Source organism: Candoia aspera, chromosome 2, assembly GCF_035149785.1.
Source record: "Candoia aspera isolate rCanAsp1 chromosome 2, rCanAsp1.hap2, whole genome shotgun sequence".
Classification (NCBI taxonomy): domain Eukaryota; kingdom Metazoa; phylum Chordata; class Lepidosauria; order Squamata; family Boidae; genus Candoia; species Candoia aspera.
This window is the reverse complement of record NC_086154.1, coordinates 80,858,961-80,881,063: the sequence shown is the minus strand read 5'-3', so window position 1 is coordinate 80,881,063 and position 22,103 is coordinate 80,858,961. Positions and strand designations below refer to the sequence as shown.

At 38.2% G+C, this 22,103-nt stretch overlaps 1 protein-coding gene across 4 annotated transcripts in view; it reads left to right on the top strand.

The window, feature by feature from the left end:
• P4HA2 (prolyl 4-hydroxylase subunit alpha 2) overlaps positions 1 to 22,103 on the top strand; it is a 51,153-nt gene that overhangs the window by 6,224 nt on the left and 22,826 nt on the right. For all 4 annotated transcript variants that reach the window (XM_063292325.1, XM_063292328.1, XM_063292327.1 and 1 more), the window contains exons 3-7: positions 8,057 to 8,147; positions 12,629 to 12,725; positions 13,864 to 14,015; positions 19,197 to 19,334; positions 21,284 to 21,523. In XM_063292325.1, the coding sequence (XP_063148395.1) occupies positions 8,075 to 8,147; positions 12,629 to 12,725; positions 13,864 to 14,015; positions 19,197 to 19,334; positions 21,284 to 21,523 (700 nt within the window). In that variant the 5' untranslated portion in view covers positions 8,057 to 8,074. The remainder of the gene's footprint in view (positions 1 to 8,056; positions 8,148 to 12,628; positions 12,726 to 13,863; positions 14,016 to 19,196; positions 19,335 to 21,283; positions 21,524 to 22,103) is intronic.

Here is a 22,103-nt window from a genome sequence, read left to right as displayed (position 1 = left end):
TATATTAAAGCTATAGATAAATCTCAAGCCTTTATTTTCAAGAGCTTGATTTGCTGAATGAGGAGAAAGTAATCCTCAGACTTAAAGTGCCTGAATAACTGACAACAAATATACTGAGAATTTAAGCTTGGATAGTTATAACTTGGATAATGTTGATCATGTATATGAAATAATTTGGTTTAATGTAAGATCTTTGTCAATTTAAAGGAGGGGTTTTCTCTTTTGTTGATACCTAAGAGAAAAAGTCATTAGAACAATTGTAAAGTAGAGATGCGAAATTCATTAAATCAAGAAGCAGGCTAGCATGTGAAATGGCAAAGAACTGCATCTCCTCAAACTATTTTTCAGAAATCTGTAAAATGATAAAAAGACTGATACTTGAAGTAAAAATAGCTGATAGTTATAGTACTTCAAATGCAAAAAATATAATGGGTTATACACTTCATGTGGCCAAATATACTACATATTCCTTCGCCACTTTTTTTATTTGTGCTTCCTTTTTGGACAAAATTCAAAGTATATAACTTCCTTTGTTTTAGTAAAATGGTGATGGCACATTTTTAGTGCTCTTTTTACCTGTGTGTTACTTCTAAGCAGGCAAAAATAACACATTACAGGCACAACATAAAGAGTTCTGCAACTAGTAGTGAAAATATTTTAAAGTAAATTCATAACAAAGCTTACATTTGTCAATGGTGTTATAAATTAAATATGCTTATATTTTATCCACCCCCCCCCCCATTTTCTTACTTTTTCTGGAAAAAAAAACAGAAGAAAACATTTCTTTCTGTTGTCCCAGAATCCTTGGCAATTTTTCATCTATACTCTGGGGTTTATGTAGGATTCTTACCCTGCTTTTTTCCATCTGATGGAAAAGACAAGAGAAACACATTTTTTTCTGCTGGTTTCCAGCTGTGCTCCCTCTATCTGCTCCAACATATCCCTGGGTCTTTTTGTATCTCTACTGGCAGCACCGTCATGGTTATGGAAAAGCACGATTTGGATCATGCTCTAATTACTCAAATCTTTTAAAGTTTTGGAATGTTATTTGGAGATCGATGCAATAAGATAAATTAATTTTATAGTATAGCAAAAATATTCCTACTCTTTATAAGATCCTTTTGCACAATTGAGATATTTCTGACTCCGTGTGTAAATGAATATTGTGTGCTGTTTTAAAATAGTAGCTTTCTTCCGACATGATCACTGAGGGGAGGGGGGAATGAGTGTGCTGCTCTTGACTGCTAAAGAGCAGGATGTGAAGGTGTTGCAGTTATGTTGCACCCTTCTCTGTTAGCCCAGGGAGAATGGAAATGGTCATTGAAGGGTTTGAGCACAATTTTTAATATTTCAATATTGTAATATGTATTCCTTCCATTTAAGCACAGGTTTCACTGACAGTAACCTGCCAAAGCGGTTTGCATGGATAGGTGGTCTAACAGACAATGAAACAAATTATCAGCAAAGAGTTTGTGATTACAATGAATACTTCCTTAAACACATTCCCACCCAGATACTTCCCCTAATCTCCAAGTGTCAGCCACCACCACAGTGTCGACCATGGTGCCATGTATGGGTTCCTTGAATTCTCACTGCAACGTGCTTTTAATGCCCCAAAGTCAAAGTAATTTCTTCCTTGCTCCTAAATGTAATTCATGAAGTGTTCTGCCTCCACTGAACAGGATGAGTTTAATTTTCATTGTCTGATCTAGAGTGAGTTGCAGACTTCAGTACTACTCTCTCACCTGCTCCTTATTAGAGAAGAGAAAGGGCAGATCCCAGGAAATCTGTTCAGATATTATTTTAAGAGTGCTTTTTTGTATTATTTGTTAAAGTCATGGCTCATGTTCTATACCAGTCATCTTGAATTTTACTTAAACAGAAGATTTTTCACTTTTAATTTTGAAAAGTCTGACCCATTTTGTTAAAACTCAGTTTGTTCCTTATGCCTAAGATGAAGTAGATACTTCAAATTGCACTACACCTATATCATGCTTGTAATAGATAACAACTGCCAGGTTTTTTCCTTTTTGGGGGGAATTGAATTGGGGTGCACAAGTTGTGGATCAGGGTTGCAAGTGGTCTCCATAAAGTGTTTGGTATGGAGTCAGTGGTAAAAATGATAACAGTAATTTTTAACATGTCAGAAAGGGAAAAGTGTTAAAAAAAATAGGACAAAGCACATTAATTATATTTATTCAAGTAATTTTAATTACACTGAATTAAATCAAATTTTATTTTTGTCATGGCCCTGTCCACTTTTTGGAATGTGGTCCACAGCATACTTCTTAAATTCAGAGCATTTCCCTCAGTCTGGAAAAAGTTGTGCATTTGTGGATTAAACTGCTAAGTGTTCTAGGATTTCGGTGTTTTTGTGTGTGCTTTGTCCTTGAATCTCAAGTCATAGGTGAACTTGAATAAACAGAGACATATGGAGAGCATATGAATTTTCAGGATGTTTATGTTTCCACAGCTAAGGTTTGAGAAACTGTACAACTTCTTAAAATTCTCCTTTTGAGAAGCTGTCATCAAGAAATGTGCATTAGTTTCTAGCTAATAATGTGTGATAAGTTCCTTTGGTGCAATATACAGTCAGAGTGTACAAAATGTTAAAAGATTGCTTCTTTTCATGTGGCAGGCATAAAGAGAGTTGTGATTTTGACTTTTTCCCTTTGTCAATGTGAATTTACTTAGAGACACAATTTATCATTCTGGCTAAGTGAAATGTTGTTAGATCATAAATGAGGAACCCATGACTCTCAGCAGTTACAGTTAGCATGACCAGTTCTGAGTTATCCTTCAGCAGCTTCTGGAAGGCCACCTGTTTCCCACCTCTGCAACTAGCTTGAGAAAGAGGGAATGCATTTGCTTCAACTTTAACTTGCTGATTTAAATTAATGGCTTGGATCCTAACTAGATTTCTACAAATGGAAGGACACTACTAATACCAAAGTCCATTACTCAGGGACTTGCTGGCAGAGAAAGGAAGTAATTTTCATGTCTTTCCCTTCCAGTATTGTTTCAGAGATTTTCCTAGCCTGCTCCAAAGCAGATTTCAAGAAGTAAAACAGGCTGAAAAAAATCATTTGTTAACTGAAATGTATTAGGATAATTCCACATTTGGGGGGTGATGTCTTTGTTTTAGATCAGAATATTAACTGTAAGGAATACATGCAGAATAAGTTGGGAATAATGGAAAGAAACGTATAAGATGCTGTTAAATTAGTGCTTTCTTGCTTTAGCTTTGGTTCCATTGCCTGTCTGAAATCTGTCTAAAAAGTTAAAACCCTGTTTGTTTTTCTTAACTCCCTAGCACCCTCCTCAAAGGTACCCAAGATTCTCTTTCAGATGCTTCCTGTGAATCAGTATCTTGCACAGGACATGATACAGAGGCAAACACTCATAAATGCAAACTAGGGTTCTGTGAAGCATTCAAAGAACATGCCGCAGGGCACACTGGTGTTAAAGCAGCCATGCTGTTCAGAAAACTTGGCCTGCGTGTTTCCAAGGCTTTTTGTCTCTGCATGCAAGGGTATGCGTGGACAGCACTTCCATTGGGAATGCCAGCAAAAGGCTGCATATACAACTCCACTGGGTTTACTTCTTTGTGTCATTTGCTGGCTAATGGAGAGTTGCTTCCTCTCCCAGCTCCAACTATAGGCTTCATTTGTTTGATCTGATACATCTTCACTCTCTTTTATAAGTTACAGTATGATAACTCACTGTTCCAGTCCTTTGGCTTTTTCTTCAAGCACCGTTACGCACTTGCATTTATTGCAAATACATACTAGGTTATTTTCAGGCAAAAATATAAATATGTTAAAAACATTGGAGATACAAATGGGCATTCCCACTCTTTCTCTTCAGATGGAATAGTGCTGTGCGAAGAGCTAATTGGTGAACAATGCTGAGTCTGAACAAGAAAGACAATATTGGTTTGTGGTAGATAATGTATTTCTAGAGGTTGATTAAAACAAGAAATGCTGTGGGGTGGAGAGGAATTGTGTGTTTCGTATACTGCGTGATTCCCTATGATTAATAGTCTCTGCGGCAGTGTTTCTCAATCTTGACAACTTTAAGATGTGTGGACTGGCTGGGAAGTTGAAGTCCATACATCTTAAATTTGCCAAGGTTGAGAAACACTGCTTTGGGAATGGCGAAACATTCCTCTGAAGTATGATCCTCTTGCATTACTGTGAAACTGAATTCTTGGTGCAATATATTGTCCAATCAGGTGTCTTTAAACTTTTAAAAGTATAATAATAGACATAAAATATCAAACAGACCAAATGATCTGATGCAGCTTTTTGGAATATGACATTTACTTCTGTTACCTGGCCAACCTAAGTGTAATGTATCATGTGCAAAACACTGCCTTGAATTTTTTCACACCTACCTGCCAGTCAGAGGGGTTTTTGGCTGCTGGATATTTTGTATTCACTGACTGACTGACTAAGTTAGTGTTATAACCACTCACTCAGAAAATTATAGGCATTTACTCATTTAGAAAATTTCCTTTTAAATCCTGATGGATATAAAGTATCTATTGTATAGGTATGTATTTTCATTGTATTCCAGGCCTGTTTACCAAACTTCCTTCATGCTGCTGTGATAAAGGCATTTTCATTCTTATGTAAAAGTGAGCAGTGAGAGTGAAACTTAGCATGTTCTGCCTCTTTTGATTGCTGTTGTTATTGTTGGAAAATGACTGTAGGTAATTTCTGGTTAAGTTTGTACCCAGCATATTCCAGTGAATCCTTATATCCAGATCAGAACAAGCACATTTGCCACTCAGTGCAGTGACCAAAAATATAGCTTGATGTTTATTTATTAAATATCAGCAAACCTAAAAACATTAAACTAGCAAAAAACAGGATAAAGGCAGGGAAAAGTGGGGTGGGGGGGAAGAGAGAGAGAGAGAGAGTGCACGTTAGACAGAGACCTGAACAACAGGCAAGAATTTACATTATATCAAAAGGATACAGAACTTTCCAGAGCCCTTGAAAAGAATACTATGCCTAATTGGCATGGATGGTCCCAGGGAGTGGCCTTTGGTGATTCCTGCTTTAACTCTTTTATGTGTTTAGCAGTAGCATAACAGATGGAAAGGAGAACATCAGGTGATCCCTCTTCTATTCTGCACCATAAAGAGACATTTTGGGGGACAGGGATGATGTATCTAACAATTATCACCATCTCTGTGCTAAGTCAGAAGGTCTGAAGGGGGAAATCTCTTCTGTCCCTGGAGACTAGCTGTTATGGTACCCTTATTTTCTGCAGTTGAGCCTCGTGAGGCGCAGAGTGGTAGGCAGCAGTATTGCAACCGAAACTCTCCCCACGACCCGAGTTCGATCCCAGCAGAAGCTGGATTCTCGGGCAGCCGGCTCAGGTCGACTCAGCCTTCCATCCTTCCAAGGTCGGTAAAATGAGGACCCAGCTTGCTGGGGAAGGTGATGACTGGGGAGGCAATGGCAAACCACCCCGCTATAGTCTGCCAAGAAAACGTCACGAAAACGGCGTCCCTCCAAAGGGTCAGGCATCTCGGTGCTTGCACAGGGGACCTTTCACCTTTTTCACATTTTCCACTAATGGACATCATGTGGGGATCCTGCATACTATGCTAGAGTATGATCCCATTTCAGCAGTTTGGCCTGCATAGGAAGAAGGCAATGGAGTGAGCAGAGCTACTATGCTCTTCCTCATTTTCTCTGCTCACATTTGTTGTAACTAAGCTTCAGGATGCAAGAAGCTGTAAAGATTTGTCATTTTGTTTTGTTGGAGAGCAAACATGCCAATTAAAATTTCATAGCCAGGTGTCTCCTCTCTCCACATGAAAGCTGTGCTAACTGAAAGCTTTCTGCTCATGGCAGAAAGTGTGTGAAGGCAAAGTGGCAAAAAATTCAAACTGCTGGATGACGTAAACAGTGTTCTTTGTCTTGGCAGATATCCTGAATGTGATGAGGTGAGGGTAGCTGTTTTAGCTGAAAAATTCCTTCATAATCACTGAGCCAAGCTATGTGTAAATGTCTCCAGGAAACGAGAACAAGCACTTCAGATGGACCGTTGTGACTTAATCTGTCCAAATATATGCACCCCCGGAGTTCTTCTGGCATGCTCCATTGTTCTGTTTTATCGTTTGCTGTGGTTTTACTCTTGGCAGCCTCCTTTCATGGCACTTGCCACTCTGATTCTCAAGTTACCTGTGATTACTTTAGGAGATGGATTATTTGTTTTATTAGTTCTGTTTCTCACTAAAGGAGCTCAGAGTATGAGGCATTGAGCAAATAACTCCACATCATTTAGACTAGCAGTTCTCAAACATTTTGGTCTCAGGACCCCTTTACATTCTTGAAAATCATTGATGACCTCAAAGAGCTTTGGTTTATGTGGGTTATATCTATCAATATTTACTGTAGTAGAAATTAAAACTGAGGAAATTTAAAATATTTATTTATTTGATTGATACAAACTCCCTGAAGGGGTCTCAGGACCCCCAGGAGTCCCCAGACTACACTTTGAGAACTGCTGATTTAGACAAAATACCTTTTAATTTTCTACCAAAAGTTTCTGAGAGTGATAGAAAGGAAGGCCTATGGATCTCCAAATTAGAAAAAGAAAATATGCAGAGTTCAGGGACAGACCATGCTCCTTAATTAAACATTACATTTATTCTTAGGAAAGGGAAGGGCAATAAATAGCCTGGGTAAATATGTTCTGAATATGTTCCTTAAAATAAAGAATTATTTATTCTTTATTAAAATAAAGATTTATTTAGATAAATTGATACATATTTATTATTTGTAAAGCCAAGGGGGCAAAAACATAAAAGCATGATTGTCTGTACAAAACTAATATAAGTGTCATTTTATCTGCAAAACTAAACATAATAGAAATTAATAACTCTAGAAACTATACAAACTCAACTATATAAGAAAAAAAATGATTGGAGTACAGAGTTGTCAATAAATATGTATAACTGAGAGTACAAAAATTATCAGCATTTAATATATTTAGCTAAAATGACATTTGTACTGATGGGAGCAATCAATCAGGAAAAGCCTTATTAGGAACTAATAAATCGTGTTCATATTTGACTAAACCTGTTCTTACAGAATTTCTCAAACATGCTTGTTGTTAACTTTTCTACCCCAAAGAAAAAAAAGCCTCAGAAAAAGAACAGAGAGCAAAGTATCTCCCTCTCCCTCTCCCCCTCTCCCCCTCTCCCCCTCTCCCCCTCTAGATACAGATATAGATATATAGATGGGATTCACCTAGCCTGCTGACGATAGACTAGGCATAGTGAACAGACTATTTCTCTGTGTTCCATTCTTAGACAGTCTGCCTAGACCGATTGCATTGTTAAAGATGCAGCTGAAGTTAAGGCAGCAGAAATACATTTTAAGACATGTGGGCTGTGATCTGATGCATATGTGGGGAGAAGTTCTTTTGAATTCTGTGGGGCTTATTATTGATACACATGTATAAGATTGCATCGTTGGTGCCTATAAGCTGTTCAGATGTGCCCTGAAATAATAATATCAGTGCAGTGGAATTGAATGCATTGGGTGCAAATAAACTATTATGGTGCACAAACATAGGGAGCAGTTTGATTATAAATAGTTGAACAATCTTACCATTCGTTCTCAGTGGTAGAATTGTTTATTGAATGTGCATCTGGGAAAATGGGCCCTGGTCTTGCTTCTCCCATTTCCTTGGCATATCCATGGTAAAAAAAATTTGAACAGCTGCAGTATGTGAAAATATATGCCAGTGTTACTGAAATATTTTAAGACAAGGACTAAAGCAATCCATAATTGTCATGAATGGAATCCAATATAATGTCTACTTAGATTAGTTGCTGTAAATCAACAATTACTCATAGCATATGGTACATTCCAATTTTAATACTGTACTGCAGAGGTATTATGCAAGATAGTTTTTCTCCAGTATCCAATCTGATACTATTGAGCAATAATATTAATTGTTATGGAGATTTGGGGTTATTTCTTTTAAATGTTCTCAGTTTATTTTTTCTTTATATTTGTTTATCTTGCAGATATCCCATTGATTGAAGATGGCACCATGGATTACACTATTACTATTAACCTGTCTGGGGCATATACAAGGAGAATTTTTCACTTCTATAGGTATGGAACATTTTAAACAATATAGTAAAATCATGTCTAAAATCATGTCTTTTTATTTTATTTATTTATTTATTTATTTATTAAATTTATGTCACCGCCCATCTCCCCCAATCTTTACTTTTTATGAATGTAAAATATACCGTATACTGCCCTCTAGTTCATTTCATTCTTTGTAACCCAATTGGGGCACGCGGGCAGTTATGTGTGCCCCTAGATTAGTACATTTTACACCTCTGCTCCAAAGGCATTGGCATTGGTTGCCAATTTGCTTCCAGGTTCAATTCAAGGTGCTGGTTATGAGGCCAGATTATTTGAGGGACTGCCTCTTCCAGGTTACATCTACCTGTCCCATCAGGTGAGGCAGAAGGTCTTACAGGTCCCATCTGCTAAGGAGTTTCATCTGACGGGACCCAGGAGAAGAGCCTTTGCTGCCCTGGCACTCACCCTTTGGAACATACATACATACATACATACATACATACATGGAATATTGGAGATAAGTTGTGTAAAGGGTCCTGGGATATCAGCAGGATAACTGAAGAGGGACAGACTTGATGCTGGCAGAGAAGCCATCAGAATGAAGACTGAATTTGAAAATGGGCCAAATCTGGCTGGGGGCTATGGATAAATAAATTCCAGGGGAAAAAAATTCCCCAGTGCATCCCTATGGGAGTGGTACTTGGGCAGTGGCTCAGAATGCTGCTGACTGCTCTATTCTAAGCTCCCTCCCTTCTCCCTCATGGCCACATGACCCAGAGTGGAATATGCTTCCCAGTGCATACATATACACAAATACACATGGACACAATGCAAGTGGAGAACTGAAACAGAGAGATGCAAGACATTACTTAATTACACAGAAGAAAATACAGATGCCTCCTATGGTCAGGCCTGGTAAAGGGATTGGAAAAATTCCAGAAGCCATGCTTTGCATGCTTTTCTTGCCTCATTTACAATTGGCAAGAGGAAAAATGGTCATTTCTTCTGTATAAGCATATTGTTTTTCAGAACTCTGTTTTAACTATAGTTTTGAGTGCCTAATGCATTTTTAAATTTTAAAAGGCCTAAACCTTTTCCAGGTCATGGATGTTAGTGGGTTGCTTGTTTTGGCACTAAGATTGAAAGGATATCACTGTCTTGAACTTCTTTTCATTTCTGATTCTTCTGCCTGTACATTATTGACTGGAGAGTGAATCTCTCACATGCTCATGTATTATCCTACAGAATGAATAATGTAACTGAAAATGGTGTAGAAAACTATATTCCCATAGGTAATTAAAAGCAATTTAAATGATTTTTTCAGTTGGATTCCTGCTCATGAAATACATTCCATTAGCGGAATAAAGAGGAGAATGTTCTCTCTCTCCCCTGTAGCTCTTTATGGCCCACATATGCCTGGTTTGGAGTGTTGGAGTACTTTGTGGAGAAGATTGGTAGGAGCAGGAGCATTGCAGGAGGGAGGAATAATAGAAAATCCCACTATCTGAGAAAACAATCTGCATCCGTAACTTAAGATTCTGCCTGAAATCTAGCTATTGGCATATGTTTTATTCCTTTCCAAGTTGTGCAACTCAGCGTGCAGCATTTGATGAGAGAGGAGAGTTTTTTGTAGAAAATGGAAAGGATGATGGATATCCTTCCATAGGATTTGGCCACATCAGTATTATTTTATGGGCTTAATAACTCTAGAGACAGCCAGTCTGATGCAGTGGTTAAGGCATCAGGCTAGAAACCAGGAGACCGGGAGTTCTAGTCCCACCTTAGGCACAAAGCCAGCTGGGGGACCCTGAGCCAGTTACTCTCTCTCAGGCCTGGGAAGGAGGCAAGGGCAAACCACTTCTGAAGAACCTTGCCAAGAAAACTGCAGGGGCTTGTCTAGGCAGTCTCTGAGAATCAGACACAATTGAACAGATTAAAAAAAAGAATAATAATAATCCTAGAAACATATTTAAGGGGCAAATAATCCATTCTTATGCATAACTCCTGTGAACAATTTCATAAGAAATGAAACAGGCCATAATAAGAACTTAAATTGGCTAGCAATTCCTTCTCTTGAGTTTATAAATGTCCATACAATTTCCCTCGGGCTCTCAGCCTGACCATGTGGTCTTTTTTATTTAAAGTGTGTTTCTTTGTTATGTGCTGGCCTTAGCTAAATATACTTTAAAATAGCAGTAATGATAATAGCAATAATAATCTATGCATACACTTTCTGATTGTACTGAAACTAATAAATACCAGATAAATACAATTTAGTTTTCTATTATAATAAAATTTAAATACCTTGGCTGATACAATTGTATTTTCCCCATACCCAATGAGTGAGCTGCTTAAAAATTTGTCCTGTTTTTAATAAAGGACTTTAAAAACTATCTTGGCCTAGACAAAATTATTTCAAGTGGAAAAGTAGTAGACATGATTGAAGTGTTAAAGAACAAAGAATTATTTTTCCAAATCCCTTCCCCAAAGAACTTTTTTTTTCTAATTACAACAATAATTCTAATTTGGCTATTAAATCTTAAACTAAATTGAAAGGCTCCAGTAGACGTATTACGTAGAAGGTTGGAATAGGCCTTTATTACATGTATACCTAGTGACTTTGCAGTTAGACTTTTTTTTCATAAATCCATGATATTATTTTTATATACTGCCAACTATTTATTTCCATTTCATAAAGAAGCACCAAAGTGATATAAAACTAAGATAGAACTGGTTACATAAGACTTTTTGCCATAAAACAGAGAACTTGGCTGCTCTCTGAACAAGGTTTGGCAAGGCAGCAAATGTCAAATATTTTCTTCCAGTAGAATTTAGAAAGCTGGAGCTGAATCTGATCTTTAAATAAAAGGAAGCAAGTTTTAGATAGGGTGAGAATGTATCATTGTTTTAAAACAGTCTAAGGAGCAAAAGTCTTTATGACAGGAAAAGGTCTAAACAGAAGACTTACAGAAAAAAAATCAAATCCTTGAAGATTTATAATTTAAACGATATGGCATGGCTTCCCCAGGGTAATGCTGGACCTCTCAGAATTGCTTGAATTGTAATCCCAGCTATCTGGAGAATGACAGGTTGATAAACACCAATGAGTCTGTATTTGTGTGTGAGAGAGAAACCGGGGTGCAGGGGTGTGAGCTTGTATTCATTTCTTAACTAAAGTTCTCAATACTGAGATGTAATTAACAAATAAATACATACCTTTTTAAAAAAAAATGGGAGCAATTTGATTAGCAGCCAGTCTCTTGAAAGTCAATGTACAGTATGTAGTAGTTTGACAAAGTTGACATTTCAGTTTAAGGAGGAAACTCATTGAATTGAGTTCATGAAAAACTGATTCCATCTCCCAAATATCTGGAAATACCTACTGGAGATGAAAGGAAGAAAAAGATAATACTGCTCTTCACTGCATCTGTTGGATAATGTTTGGGGGCAATAAAGTAAACAAACATGTTTTCTTGAACTATCTCATGAGTACAATGTTTCTGAAAAGTTGATATCTAACCTTTTAGATGCTGTCTAACCCAGAGAATAAGCCTATTCACTTGCCCTATATCTTTCAGAAATACTCTGACACAGAAGATCCTGGTAAAGAAATGAAACCAAAATTCTTTCAAACCAAAATGCAACTATAGAAATGTAGCTCCAGTGATAATATTGGCAGATTTAATTTTCTAGGTTTAAATTACTGCTTCTGTGACCTCTGTCATATGTAAAAATGGACCAGCTTACTTATATGTCTTAACCTGCTGCATCTGTTTGTGTTCGGTGTTGCCAGTTACACACACGGCCAGTTCCTGACACAACCTCAAGTTAAACCCTGAACTGTAGTAACGTAACCATGACTCAGACTGTAGACTTTCTGCTTAGAGAATGAAACTTACTTTTTAAATAGTCCAGAGAAAGACAACACCAGTTCAGAACAGAAATGATCCTGGTCAGGTTGAAGAGCAAAGTTCAGCTGGATGAACCAAGGAATCCAAATCAGCATCCAGATAGGACTGCAGGCAAGACGGTGGTGATGGTGGTAGAGTTAATAGAGCGTTGATTGCCACAAGGAGCCAGACAAGCTGCAGTCTCACTTCTGTAGCTCTTCCTATCAGCTTGACTCTTTGCTGAGTCACACCTCTTTCCTTCAAGTAGACGGATGGTCTTCCTTTGCTCTCCTTTTCTTAATTTATTCTGTATTTATTTATTTATTTCTCACATTTCTACACGGGCCATCTTGCAAGCAACTCTGGGCGGTTTACAGTTCTGCTGGGGTCATGACCTGGACTAGCTCAGCTCTGGATGAGCTGATTCAGCCTGAACCTGTGTCTCCTCAGGTACGCTCTCTTCAGCCAATTCCTGTGATGCAGGCTGAGGCCAGTGTTGAACCTGGCCAAGTTCTTTAGTTTGTGTATCTGAAGACGCAGACTGAGACCTAACACTTTGCTGTCATCCAATTGAAGAAGGATGTAATGATGTTTGACTTTCTTCCTTTTAAGGCCAGATGACAGACCTGATTTATGCAGAAAAAGATCTGGTACAGTCATTAAAAGCATATATTCAAGAGGAAGAATCCAAACTTGCTAAAATAAAAAGGTAAAGGGAAGAGACTTTGTTTTTCATTTTAATATATTTTTCTTTACTTGGCTATTGGACATTATTACTCTATGTTGTCTTTTGCATTTGAGCAAAGAAAGAATATAAAGGCTGAAAATCTGTGCAATTTTACCTAAAAGTAAATCCCATTAAATTCAGTAAGGTATTTGCTGTAAGTGATGTAATGTTTCAATACAGATTACTCTCATTCTACATTCTGTGTAGAATGTAGAAACAATCACCAAGAGTTGGCTGTAATTTAAAAGAATATAAGGTAACGTTCTATATTAGAAAAAGAATTTACCTTGTTTCCCCCAGATGCTTGCCAGTGGACCAACCAATATGAGTGTAACCCAGTGTGCAAAGTACTTCTTAGGATAGTCATTTGATTGTATTCCCTTGTAGCGTGTTACCTCAAACCTTACTATTTCCCTCTCACACTGTATCTACAGTAGGGTAACACAAATGCAACAATCAGATCCAAGGAGAAAATACTGTCTTCTGTTAGGTGAACATATAAAGAGAACTGGGGGCAGGTTGCATCTGAGCATAGGCTGAGCCTGGAATTTATCTGCAGTTTCAGAATCAAGTTCCTGAATTCTTTCATGTACAAACTAACTTTTTGTTTCCTTCTGAGCACTTGTTTTTAATTGCCTAATTCAGGGTGGTGGTGTTCTGCTATTATTACACAGCAGGGCCAACCCTGCTTAGCTTCTGAGAACAGCCAGGATAAGTTAGATGGTGCCACCTGCTGAGACCTTTCTTATTTGTAAAATGTTTACTCGGATTTATTTCTGTATTTTAACAGACATGGTCCTTGATATAGTTGATGGTTTAGGATGCAACTTTATTAATTGTTCCTTCAACCTGAAAGTAAGCAATAATAAAACACTTTAAAGTGAATTGTCCATATGAATCTTTGCCCATTTGAAGGTTCTACATAAGGAATAAAATGCAAGATGGTAGGAAATAATGGCAATAATTATATCATGTCCACAACCCAAGATTAAAGGGCACAAATGATCCTAAGAAGAGGGAAAGTACTTGGGAATACAAATATGTGTTGTTATATCCTTACTTATTCAGGGCTAGTAAGCTAAAATGACACTAAATATATGTATATGCTTTTATTTTCCAGCTGGGCTGAGACCATGGAATCCTTAACTGTCAAATCCTCCTCTGATCCAGAAGGTTATCTTGCTCATCCTGTCAATGCCTATAAACTCGTAAAGCGCCTCAACAAAGAATGGTTGGAGCTGGAGAATCTGGTTCTTGAGGACAACACCAAGGGTGAGACTCTTTGGAGAATCAGAAATGTAGTATAATCAGTATGGATTGTTTTGGTGTTTTTGTCAACAAATTTCCTCTATCGGTAAATATTATTAGTGAGGTTGTTCTCTCTTTGTCCATAATCATAACGTTCAAGCTAATCCACACTGCCTGAACTAATGTGCTAATATGGAATGCAATTATCTCTCAGTTTTGCACTTCCCTGAATTGTGCAGTAAAGTGTCAGACATCTTCAGGAAAGTGTTTGCAAAAATCCACTGATGAGATATAATTGTAGGCCAACATACAATTTTCCAGGCTGATGCATAAACCACCGAAGGGACTTGTGCCTAAAAATTAGCAACCATCACAGAACATGAAAGAGACAGCATGACCTGTCCTCAGTATTTGTGACTGCATGAGGATAGCGACTTAAATACATTCCTGTTTCTGAAAGGAGGGGTTGAATGTGCTAAAGTCATATGAGATAAAGCAGGGGATTTCAAGAGAAGTTCTTGGCCACTCAGCACTATTCCAACTTAACCAATTTTTCTGTTTGTTTTTAGATTTTTTATCCCGCCTTTATTATTTTTACAAAGGCAAGATAAAAAATTAAAATATTGGTTAAGTTGGAATAGTGCTGAGTGGCCAAGAACTTCTCTTGAAATCCCCTGCTTTATCTCATATGACTTTAGCACATTCAACCCCTCCTTTCAGAAACAGGAATGTATTTAAGCCTTCATGCTGCTTTTTCTTTCTATAGAAAAGGAAAGAGAGAAAAAGTTGGTGCCGAACTTTTCCCCTGTGGCTGGTGTTCATGTGCTTCAATATGATTCCTCCCATCAGGATCATTTCTTCAAATTGGGTTACAGTTACCTCAGTGTGCTTTTGAATCATTGCTGTTTAGCTGTGGGCCATTTGGAGCAAAGAAAAGGTTAAGATGGCTCCTTCCTGAAGCTGCTTTTCTAAAGGAGGGAATTTTTTCTCATCCCGACTCTTTACATTTGCATATAACATATAATTAACCTTTCAGAAATGTTTTAGTCAGCCCTGAGTGGTTGGCAAGACAGAGAAATGTGGATTGGACAAAGCCAGTTATGTCTTGGCTTTACTAAAGGAGTGAGTCATGTTTTTGTGATTGGAGCTGCATTTCTTTGTCCTTTGGCTGCTAAAGACTGTGACAGGGATGGTATGATGTCATCAGAGAAGGTGGTGGGGAGAATGCTTGTTCTTTTTTTCCCTTCATTTTTGGGCTTGGGGATTTAAGCCAAATAGATAAGCAGCACAGTGAAGTAATGCACATACTATGGGAGCTGAAAAGGACTTTGGGAGGCCATGACTTATCCTATAGGCACGGTTACAGCAGTAACAGGCACTGGGTTGCTCAGTATGATGTAATATGTGAACAAAATGACACTGTTCTCACATGCATCAAGACACTGCACATCTTCAGATATGTCAGCAGACCAGCATCTCTCTTCACCCCAATAAGACATTTGCAAGGGAACATTGTGATGGATTTGCCTCTCTTTGGAACAGTAGGGGAAGGCAGTAAGGATTTTCTGCATCCAGGTTTGCCATTTGCATGACCACAGAAGTGTCTACGGACAAACGCCGGCTCTTCGGCTTTGAAACGGAGATGAGCACCGCCCCCTAGAGTCGGACACGACTGGACTTAATGTCAAGGGAAACCTTTACCTTTACCTTTTAAATAAACCGTATCAGTGCACAGTGCGACAAGGGGGTGGGAATGTTTTTCAGCCAGCTTGTCACAGAGCCTGATGCTGACTTAGGCTGAGAGAGAGTGGCTGACAAGGTCACAAAGCTGACTTCTGTGCCTAAGGGAGCACTAGAGCCAAAGTCTCTACACCCCTAATCCAGCAGCTTAACACTACCCCATGCCAGTGCTCACACAGGGACTGAAGGCAGGTGACCTTCTTTCCTGTTTCTGAATTGCTTGTGCTGCTTGGAAGATGAAAGCCCTTCTCTTGTAAACTAAATTGTCTTTCGCTGCTTAAAGTTTGGATGAGAGCAATGGTACTCCAGATATATTAAAAAATAAATGGACAACAGCAAGAAAGACCCCTTTTCCCCCTAAGTATGTCATTAGGCTGCAAAACATCTGTTGCTTTATTTGGAAGTGGTATTTTATTTATTTCTTTTATTTATCATATTTTTATCCATTTTGAGTTATCCTTAGAACTCATAATTTGCAAACTAGCCACAACTAAGGGAATGGGAATCGCTTCTGTAGCAGATCTTCCTCCCAAAAAGATTCATAAATATGTTAGACTAACCTTCAGGAAATAAGGTCTGTGTCAATAAGCAAATAAAACTATAGATTTTTCTTCATCTCTGTTATTGTGATGCCAAGCATAGGATTTGACGAAGATGAAGTTTCTCTTTCCTTCCACATCTGGCACTACAGGATGGAGGCTGCTATTCAGATGTGATGAACTGTATAAATAACTTTTCCTTTCTTAGAGCCAATAGCCTTTGAAGTTTTTAGCTATTGACCGCATTAAGTCACAGAGAAACATGGTGCTTAAGTTTGGCTGTCTGGATATGAATTAAAGAAATTTGTCCTTGCAGAGAATCAAGGTTTGTAATCTCTGTGTTTTAAAATGCAGTGTTATAAGCAACTATATTTATTTCATTAGTTTTTCTTGTAAAAATGCTTTCCGTATGTAAGCCTCGATGTTACTTTTGCAGCTATTTCTCCTCCTCTTTTTTGCGAAACTCTTTTTGACAGGAAAGACTTGTTTCTGATGCTCTAGTGGTATTAAAGAGGAAACATTGTTTTCTCAGAAATCAACCACATATGGTTTAGGGCAGCACAGTGCTTAAACTAAAAGCATAGAGGACTTGAAATATGCTTTTCCAGACAGGGCATGTAGCTCATGTTTTAACAGTATATTACAAGACCATTATCTCTTGAGAGCAGAAAAAGATGACCTGTCTTTGCTGGCAAAGGATTGGTACAGACTGCAAAAGGGTTCAGGGAACACAATCACTTTTCATTTTATACTTCACTTCTCCATTACTTTTAACGTGTTGGCCCTATGTGAGTGAGTAATGGGAGTGGAGCCATATCTTTCTCACTGATGGATATAGAATGAGTTACATTAGAGGTTCTTTGCTTTCTGTGATTAAAAGTTATATGCATGCATACATTGTGTGTTGGATCACATTTATTAGGACTTTGGAAAGGAGAAGACTTGCAACTGAGTATTTATAAAAACGAAAAACAAGCTTGCCATAAATTTCTTTCTGGCTGGTTGTTTCTGATCTTCATAGACTAAAACAGCTGAAAACCATGCAGTATGGCCTTTTGTAATCATACCATTTTAAATCCCAAGAACATTTAGTTATTCTGCTAGATACTCTCTATTAGCACCCCCTATAGTCTTATTGTCTCATTGGTAGGTCTGCATAATTATTTTGCACATATCTAATGATGAATTTCAGGAATTCCTCATTGGTGAGACCCATTCTCCCCTTTATTATTTAATTGATCTGATTTACATTAGTTATTTCATTTGTGGTGTTTTTGTTAAATGATGCCTCCTGGCTTTTGGAGACCCTTGGTGCTGATAGCTATATGCAACAGGGCTAAATTGTTCTTTCATAGTGCTAGAAATGCTGCACATATAAATACATATTAATAAATTTGCACCATCTACTAAATACATTGAGTAGACTTTGGCATGTTACAGACTGTCTGGCTGGTGTTGAATTTTTGCACATCTTGTGTTTTTTTTTTAAATGTCATTTGCATTTTTTAAAATGTCATTTACAAAACAATCTTTGTAGAAATTCATGGTTAAATAGATATTTAAGATGGATTCAGTTTGTTTATTTATTTATTTATCAAACTTCTATTACCGCCCATGTCCCCCAAAAAGGGGGACTCTGGGCGGTTTACAATAAAACCAGAATTAAAATCATAAAATATAAATTACAATAAATACACCAATAAATAAGAATAAGATAAATACCAAACCCAAGGGGCAATGTTCTTATTCAGTGGGAAGATCTGTGGTGCTAACCAGCCCCAAGACGAGCTATTACCTCTCCCCCCCCCAAGTGAGGCAACAGAACCAGGTTTTTAAATTCTTCCAGAAGGCTGGGAGCGCAGGAGTCTGCCTTACCTCCAGGGGCAGAATATTCCACAGGGTGGGTGCCACTGCAGAGAAGGCACGCCTCCTGGACCCCGCAAGGTGGAATTCTCTAACCGGCGGGATTCGCAGCATGCCCTCTCTGCATGACCAGGTGGGACGGGTCAATGTTGAGGGGATGAGGTGGTCCCTCAGGTATCAGTTGACTAATACTGGTCTCAAACTAAGTAAGATTTACCAGATTGCTTCATTAAAATCTATGCGTTAAAAACCCACGGTAAATTTATTGCAAGTGCATCACTGCCCTAGTTGAGGTATAGCAATAAAGCTGTGAGTTGGCCACCAGAACTAAGTCTCAATTTCCTGTTTTCTTTCCTTATCCAGTCTTTCTTTTCTGTATCTAAATGGTCAGACAGTGGGTTACACAAATTACAGTGTATCTTGAAACCAGAATTAGAAATGATGATCTGAAGTAGATTTCCAATTATTTTTTGAAGGCAAACTATAGACTGCTCAGATATTATGGGAAGCTGGTTTCTTCAAAATAGAAAGGGAGGGAATGGGTTGGAACATTGCAGAAGCACTTTGGAATGGGAGGGGGTGGTAGAAGGAGGGAATGCCCAAGCATGAAGTTCAGTACAATTCATCAGTCTGTGTTTTGGCAATTAAATTTCTCCAATGTGGATGCATGGTGGAAAAATATGATGGCCAATCAACATTGTTCTTTGGATCCAGTTCCTATATATGGGACTTGCTATAAGAAAGGAGCAGGAGCCCTTATTTCCCCACTGCCTACATTTATTTTCATTTGCCTACTTGAAACAGATACATTTTCTTCAATGTTTCTTCCATGTTTAGTTCGTAGGATTTTATCTTCATGCCAATTACTAAATAACAATATATTCTATGTAATTTGAGAGAGTCTGATGAGAACATTGTTTATTTATGTTTCAGTTTCAACTGTTGAATCCAATATACCATATTCTCTGGAACAGGAGAGATGTTTTTCATTGGAGATCAATCTGCTATTGATTATATTCTTCTGAGACACCCAGTTAACCATTTCTGTCTTGTTCAAATAAAGGCTTTATTGCAAATCTGACGGTTCAGCGTCAATTTTTCCCAAATGAAGAAGATGAAACTGGAGCTGCCAAAGCGTTAATGCGTTTGCAGGACACATACAAGCTGGACCCTGAAATGATATCAAAAGGAGAATTTCCAGGTAGTGATTGAAATCTATTTGATGTTTCTATGAAGCATATTGATTATTTGAATTCGGTTCCCTGCTGAATATAAAAAACAGTGGAATAAGCTATGAACCCATACAGTTGTTTTCTACACCATACCCTGTGTCCTAAACACAGTTCTAGGTGTCTCTATGCTAGTTTTTCTTTTTGTTTTGCTGTTTCCAAGACTATGGTTAGCAATGGTCCACCAGATTCCAGAAAAACATGCTTAGTCTTATTTATAACATTATTGAAAAAGTACAGAAATAGCTTGGAAATGTAATGCTCTTGTCCTAAGGTTTACTTACATTTCAAACAAAAACAGTCAGTCTTCATAGTTTAGATGAATTCTTTGCTAATGCAAAGCAGTGTCAGAATGATTCTGGTTCAAACCAGTATGCTGGACTAGAGGACAGTTTAAGGTCACTGTATGTTTTAGAGCAAAAAACTGTCAAAATTGTTTATTCACACTTCTGTGATTGTTAGGCCTCGTAAATACGTTTATGGCAAGATAAGTAACTTACAGGTTTTTTGTTGACTATACACATTTTTGTGTAATCTTTTGTTGATTAAAAAGTTTTATATGCCACATTTACTAATAAAATCTCAGAAACTGGCTTCTATTAAAAACATTTGAATAAGAAATTTCAATATGGCGAACCATTAATAACAGCCAGTATTTGACTTTAACTCATGCTAACCTGGGATTCATTCCAGTTTTTCACATGGATCAGTCTATTTGGCAACTAGACATTATGAGCATCTGGAATTAAAGGTATATTTCAATATGTTCTATTGTCCCTGAATCTAATAACTCTTTTAGGGTAAATCAAATACACAGCTGAACATAGACGTTGTGTAATTGAACTAGATTGTTCTGTGTGGTTTTTGTGCTTAAACTGAGACTCCACAGAAGCCAGGCCATGCTATGCATCTGCTTTACTTTGTGTTCCTTTTAACTGCAGAAAATGTTTCCTCTGGATGGGGAAGACAGCAGGTTTGACTGAAAGTGTCCAAGATAGCTGACAGTTTTAAATTTTGAAGAGGCAACTCCCCACCCCATCCCGGACTTTAAAAGATCCTGTGGACATGTGACAAGGGAGGTATCAGACTTGGAAAAGACGTACTTCAGAGTAGTTGCTCTTTGATTCCAGCTCTCCTTCCACATTATTGAAATGTAGATAAGGCTTTCCTTGTGGTTTAAGGGAAATCCTGTGTCAGCTCTCAATTCCCATTAGCTTCCAATTCCACTATTCATACTGATAGCAATGAGATTAGGTCTGAAGGTTTCTGCTCTTTGTTCTCAAGCTATGTGCAAAGAGTTTTAAGAAAAAAGTGAAGTGCTCCCACACTGTGGGAAAAGCAGGGGTATTCCTACTCTCAGTGCAGTATTTTTGGTTTTAAGTATTTTTTCCCCTAGCAATTTAAAAGTTCCTGGTGAGAGGAGGGGGAGTGAACTTAAAGGTCATGTACTGAATGAAGTATGTAATCTGATCTTGAATCTCTTGTCACCCCCACCCCTCATTCTGGAAAAATGCTAGATTAAAGAAAAGGAAGCAGTAAACTGAAGGATCATCAACAGCCCGATTCTTGACTGGGTGGTACCTAGGAGTGCAATTTTCAAAGCAGCAGGAGGACAGTTTATTTCTATCTGGTTTGAAAGATTTGTGAATGAGCAGGAGGTAGTTAGATTTTATCTCTGTGCTTTAAAACTTAATAAAGTTGTTACTAAAAAAAGAAAAGAAAAATCCATCCTTTTCCTGCATATCTCAGGGGCATCTCCCTTTATTCAGCATGTCCACTAACAACAGCATGCATCTGATAACAAAGGGGATAATAGAATCAGATGATTTTTCCACATGCCTTCATTGTGCAGAAATTTGTCAGAGGAAAAGCCTAGGCAGGTTTGTCAGATGTGCTTAATGTGTACTTTACTTTATTTCAGGCACAAAATACCGTTCTGCCCTGACAGTGGATGACTGTTTTAGTATGGGGAAAACAGCTTACAGTGATGGAGATTATTACCACACAGTGCTGTGGATGCAGCAGGCACTGAAACAGCATGATGGTGGTGAAGAGGCAACCACCACTAAAGCTGAGATCTTGGATTACCTTAGCTATGCCGTTTTTCAGCTCGGGGATTTACACAGAGCGATAGAACTTACAAGGCGGTTGGTCATCCTAGGTAAGAAGTTCTGATAGGAACTTACTCCAATCCATAGCGGAAAAGATGCTTTAGAGGGAACATGGGCAGTTTGCTACCCTTGTTGGCATCTCCTGAAAGAAGCCTCACCTTTTCCTGGGCTCACAAAGCAACCATGTGGTCCAGGAAGATAAGTGCCTGAAGTAAGGAGATGCCCACAGGGTGGAGAAGATTGTCACACTGTATCTGTGCCTCTTTATAGGTCCTTAACTCAAGCACTTACTTTCTTTGGATCATACAGCTCCGTGCTTCTTTAAGGAGGCACCAAGAAAGGCAGCAAGTATGCCCTTTACTGCAAAGCACCTTTTTTGCTTCAGGTCCAAACAGCTGCACATCCTGAGTAAGAAGGATAGATCATGTGTTTTTCCTCAATAGGCTTGTGGAATCTCTAATCTGGGAAGCCTTTCTGGCCTGCCCACAAAGGCTCCAAATGAGGTCTTGCCAGTGGTGCCTCAAAAGCACAAAAGTGAGGGTTCTGTGATCACCATTGTTTGGAGAAAGAATCCCCTTCACTTGACAGCTTAGGGTACCACTTCAGTATGCTTTTGAAAGAAAACAGCAC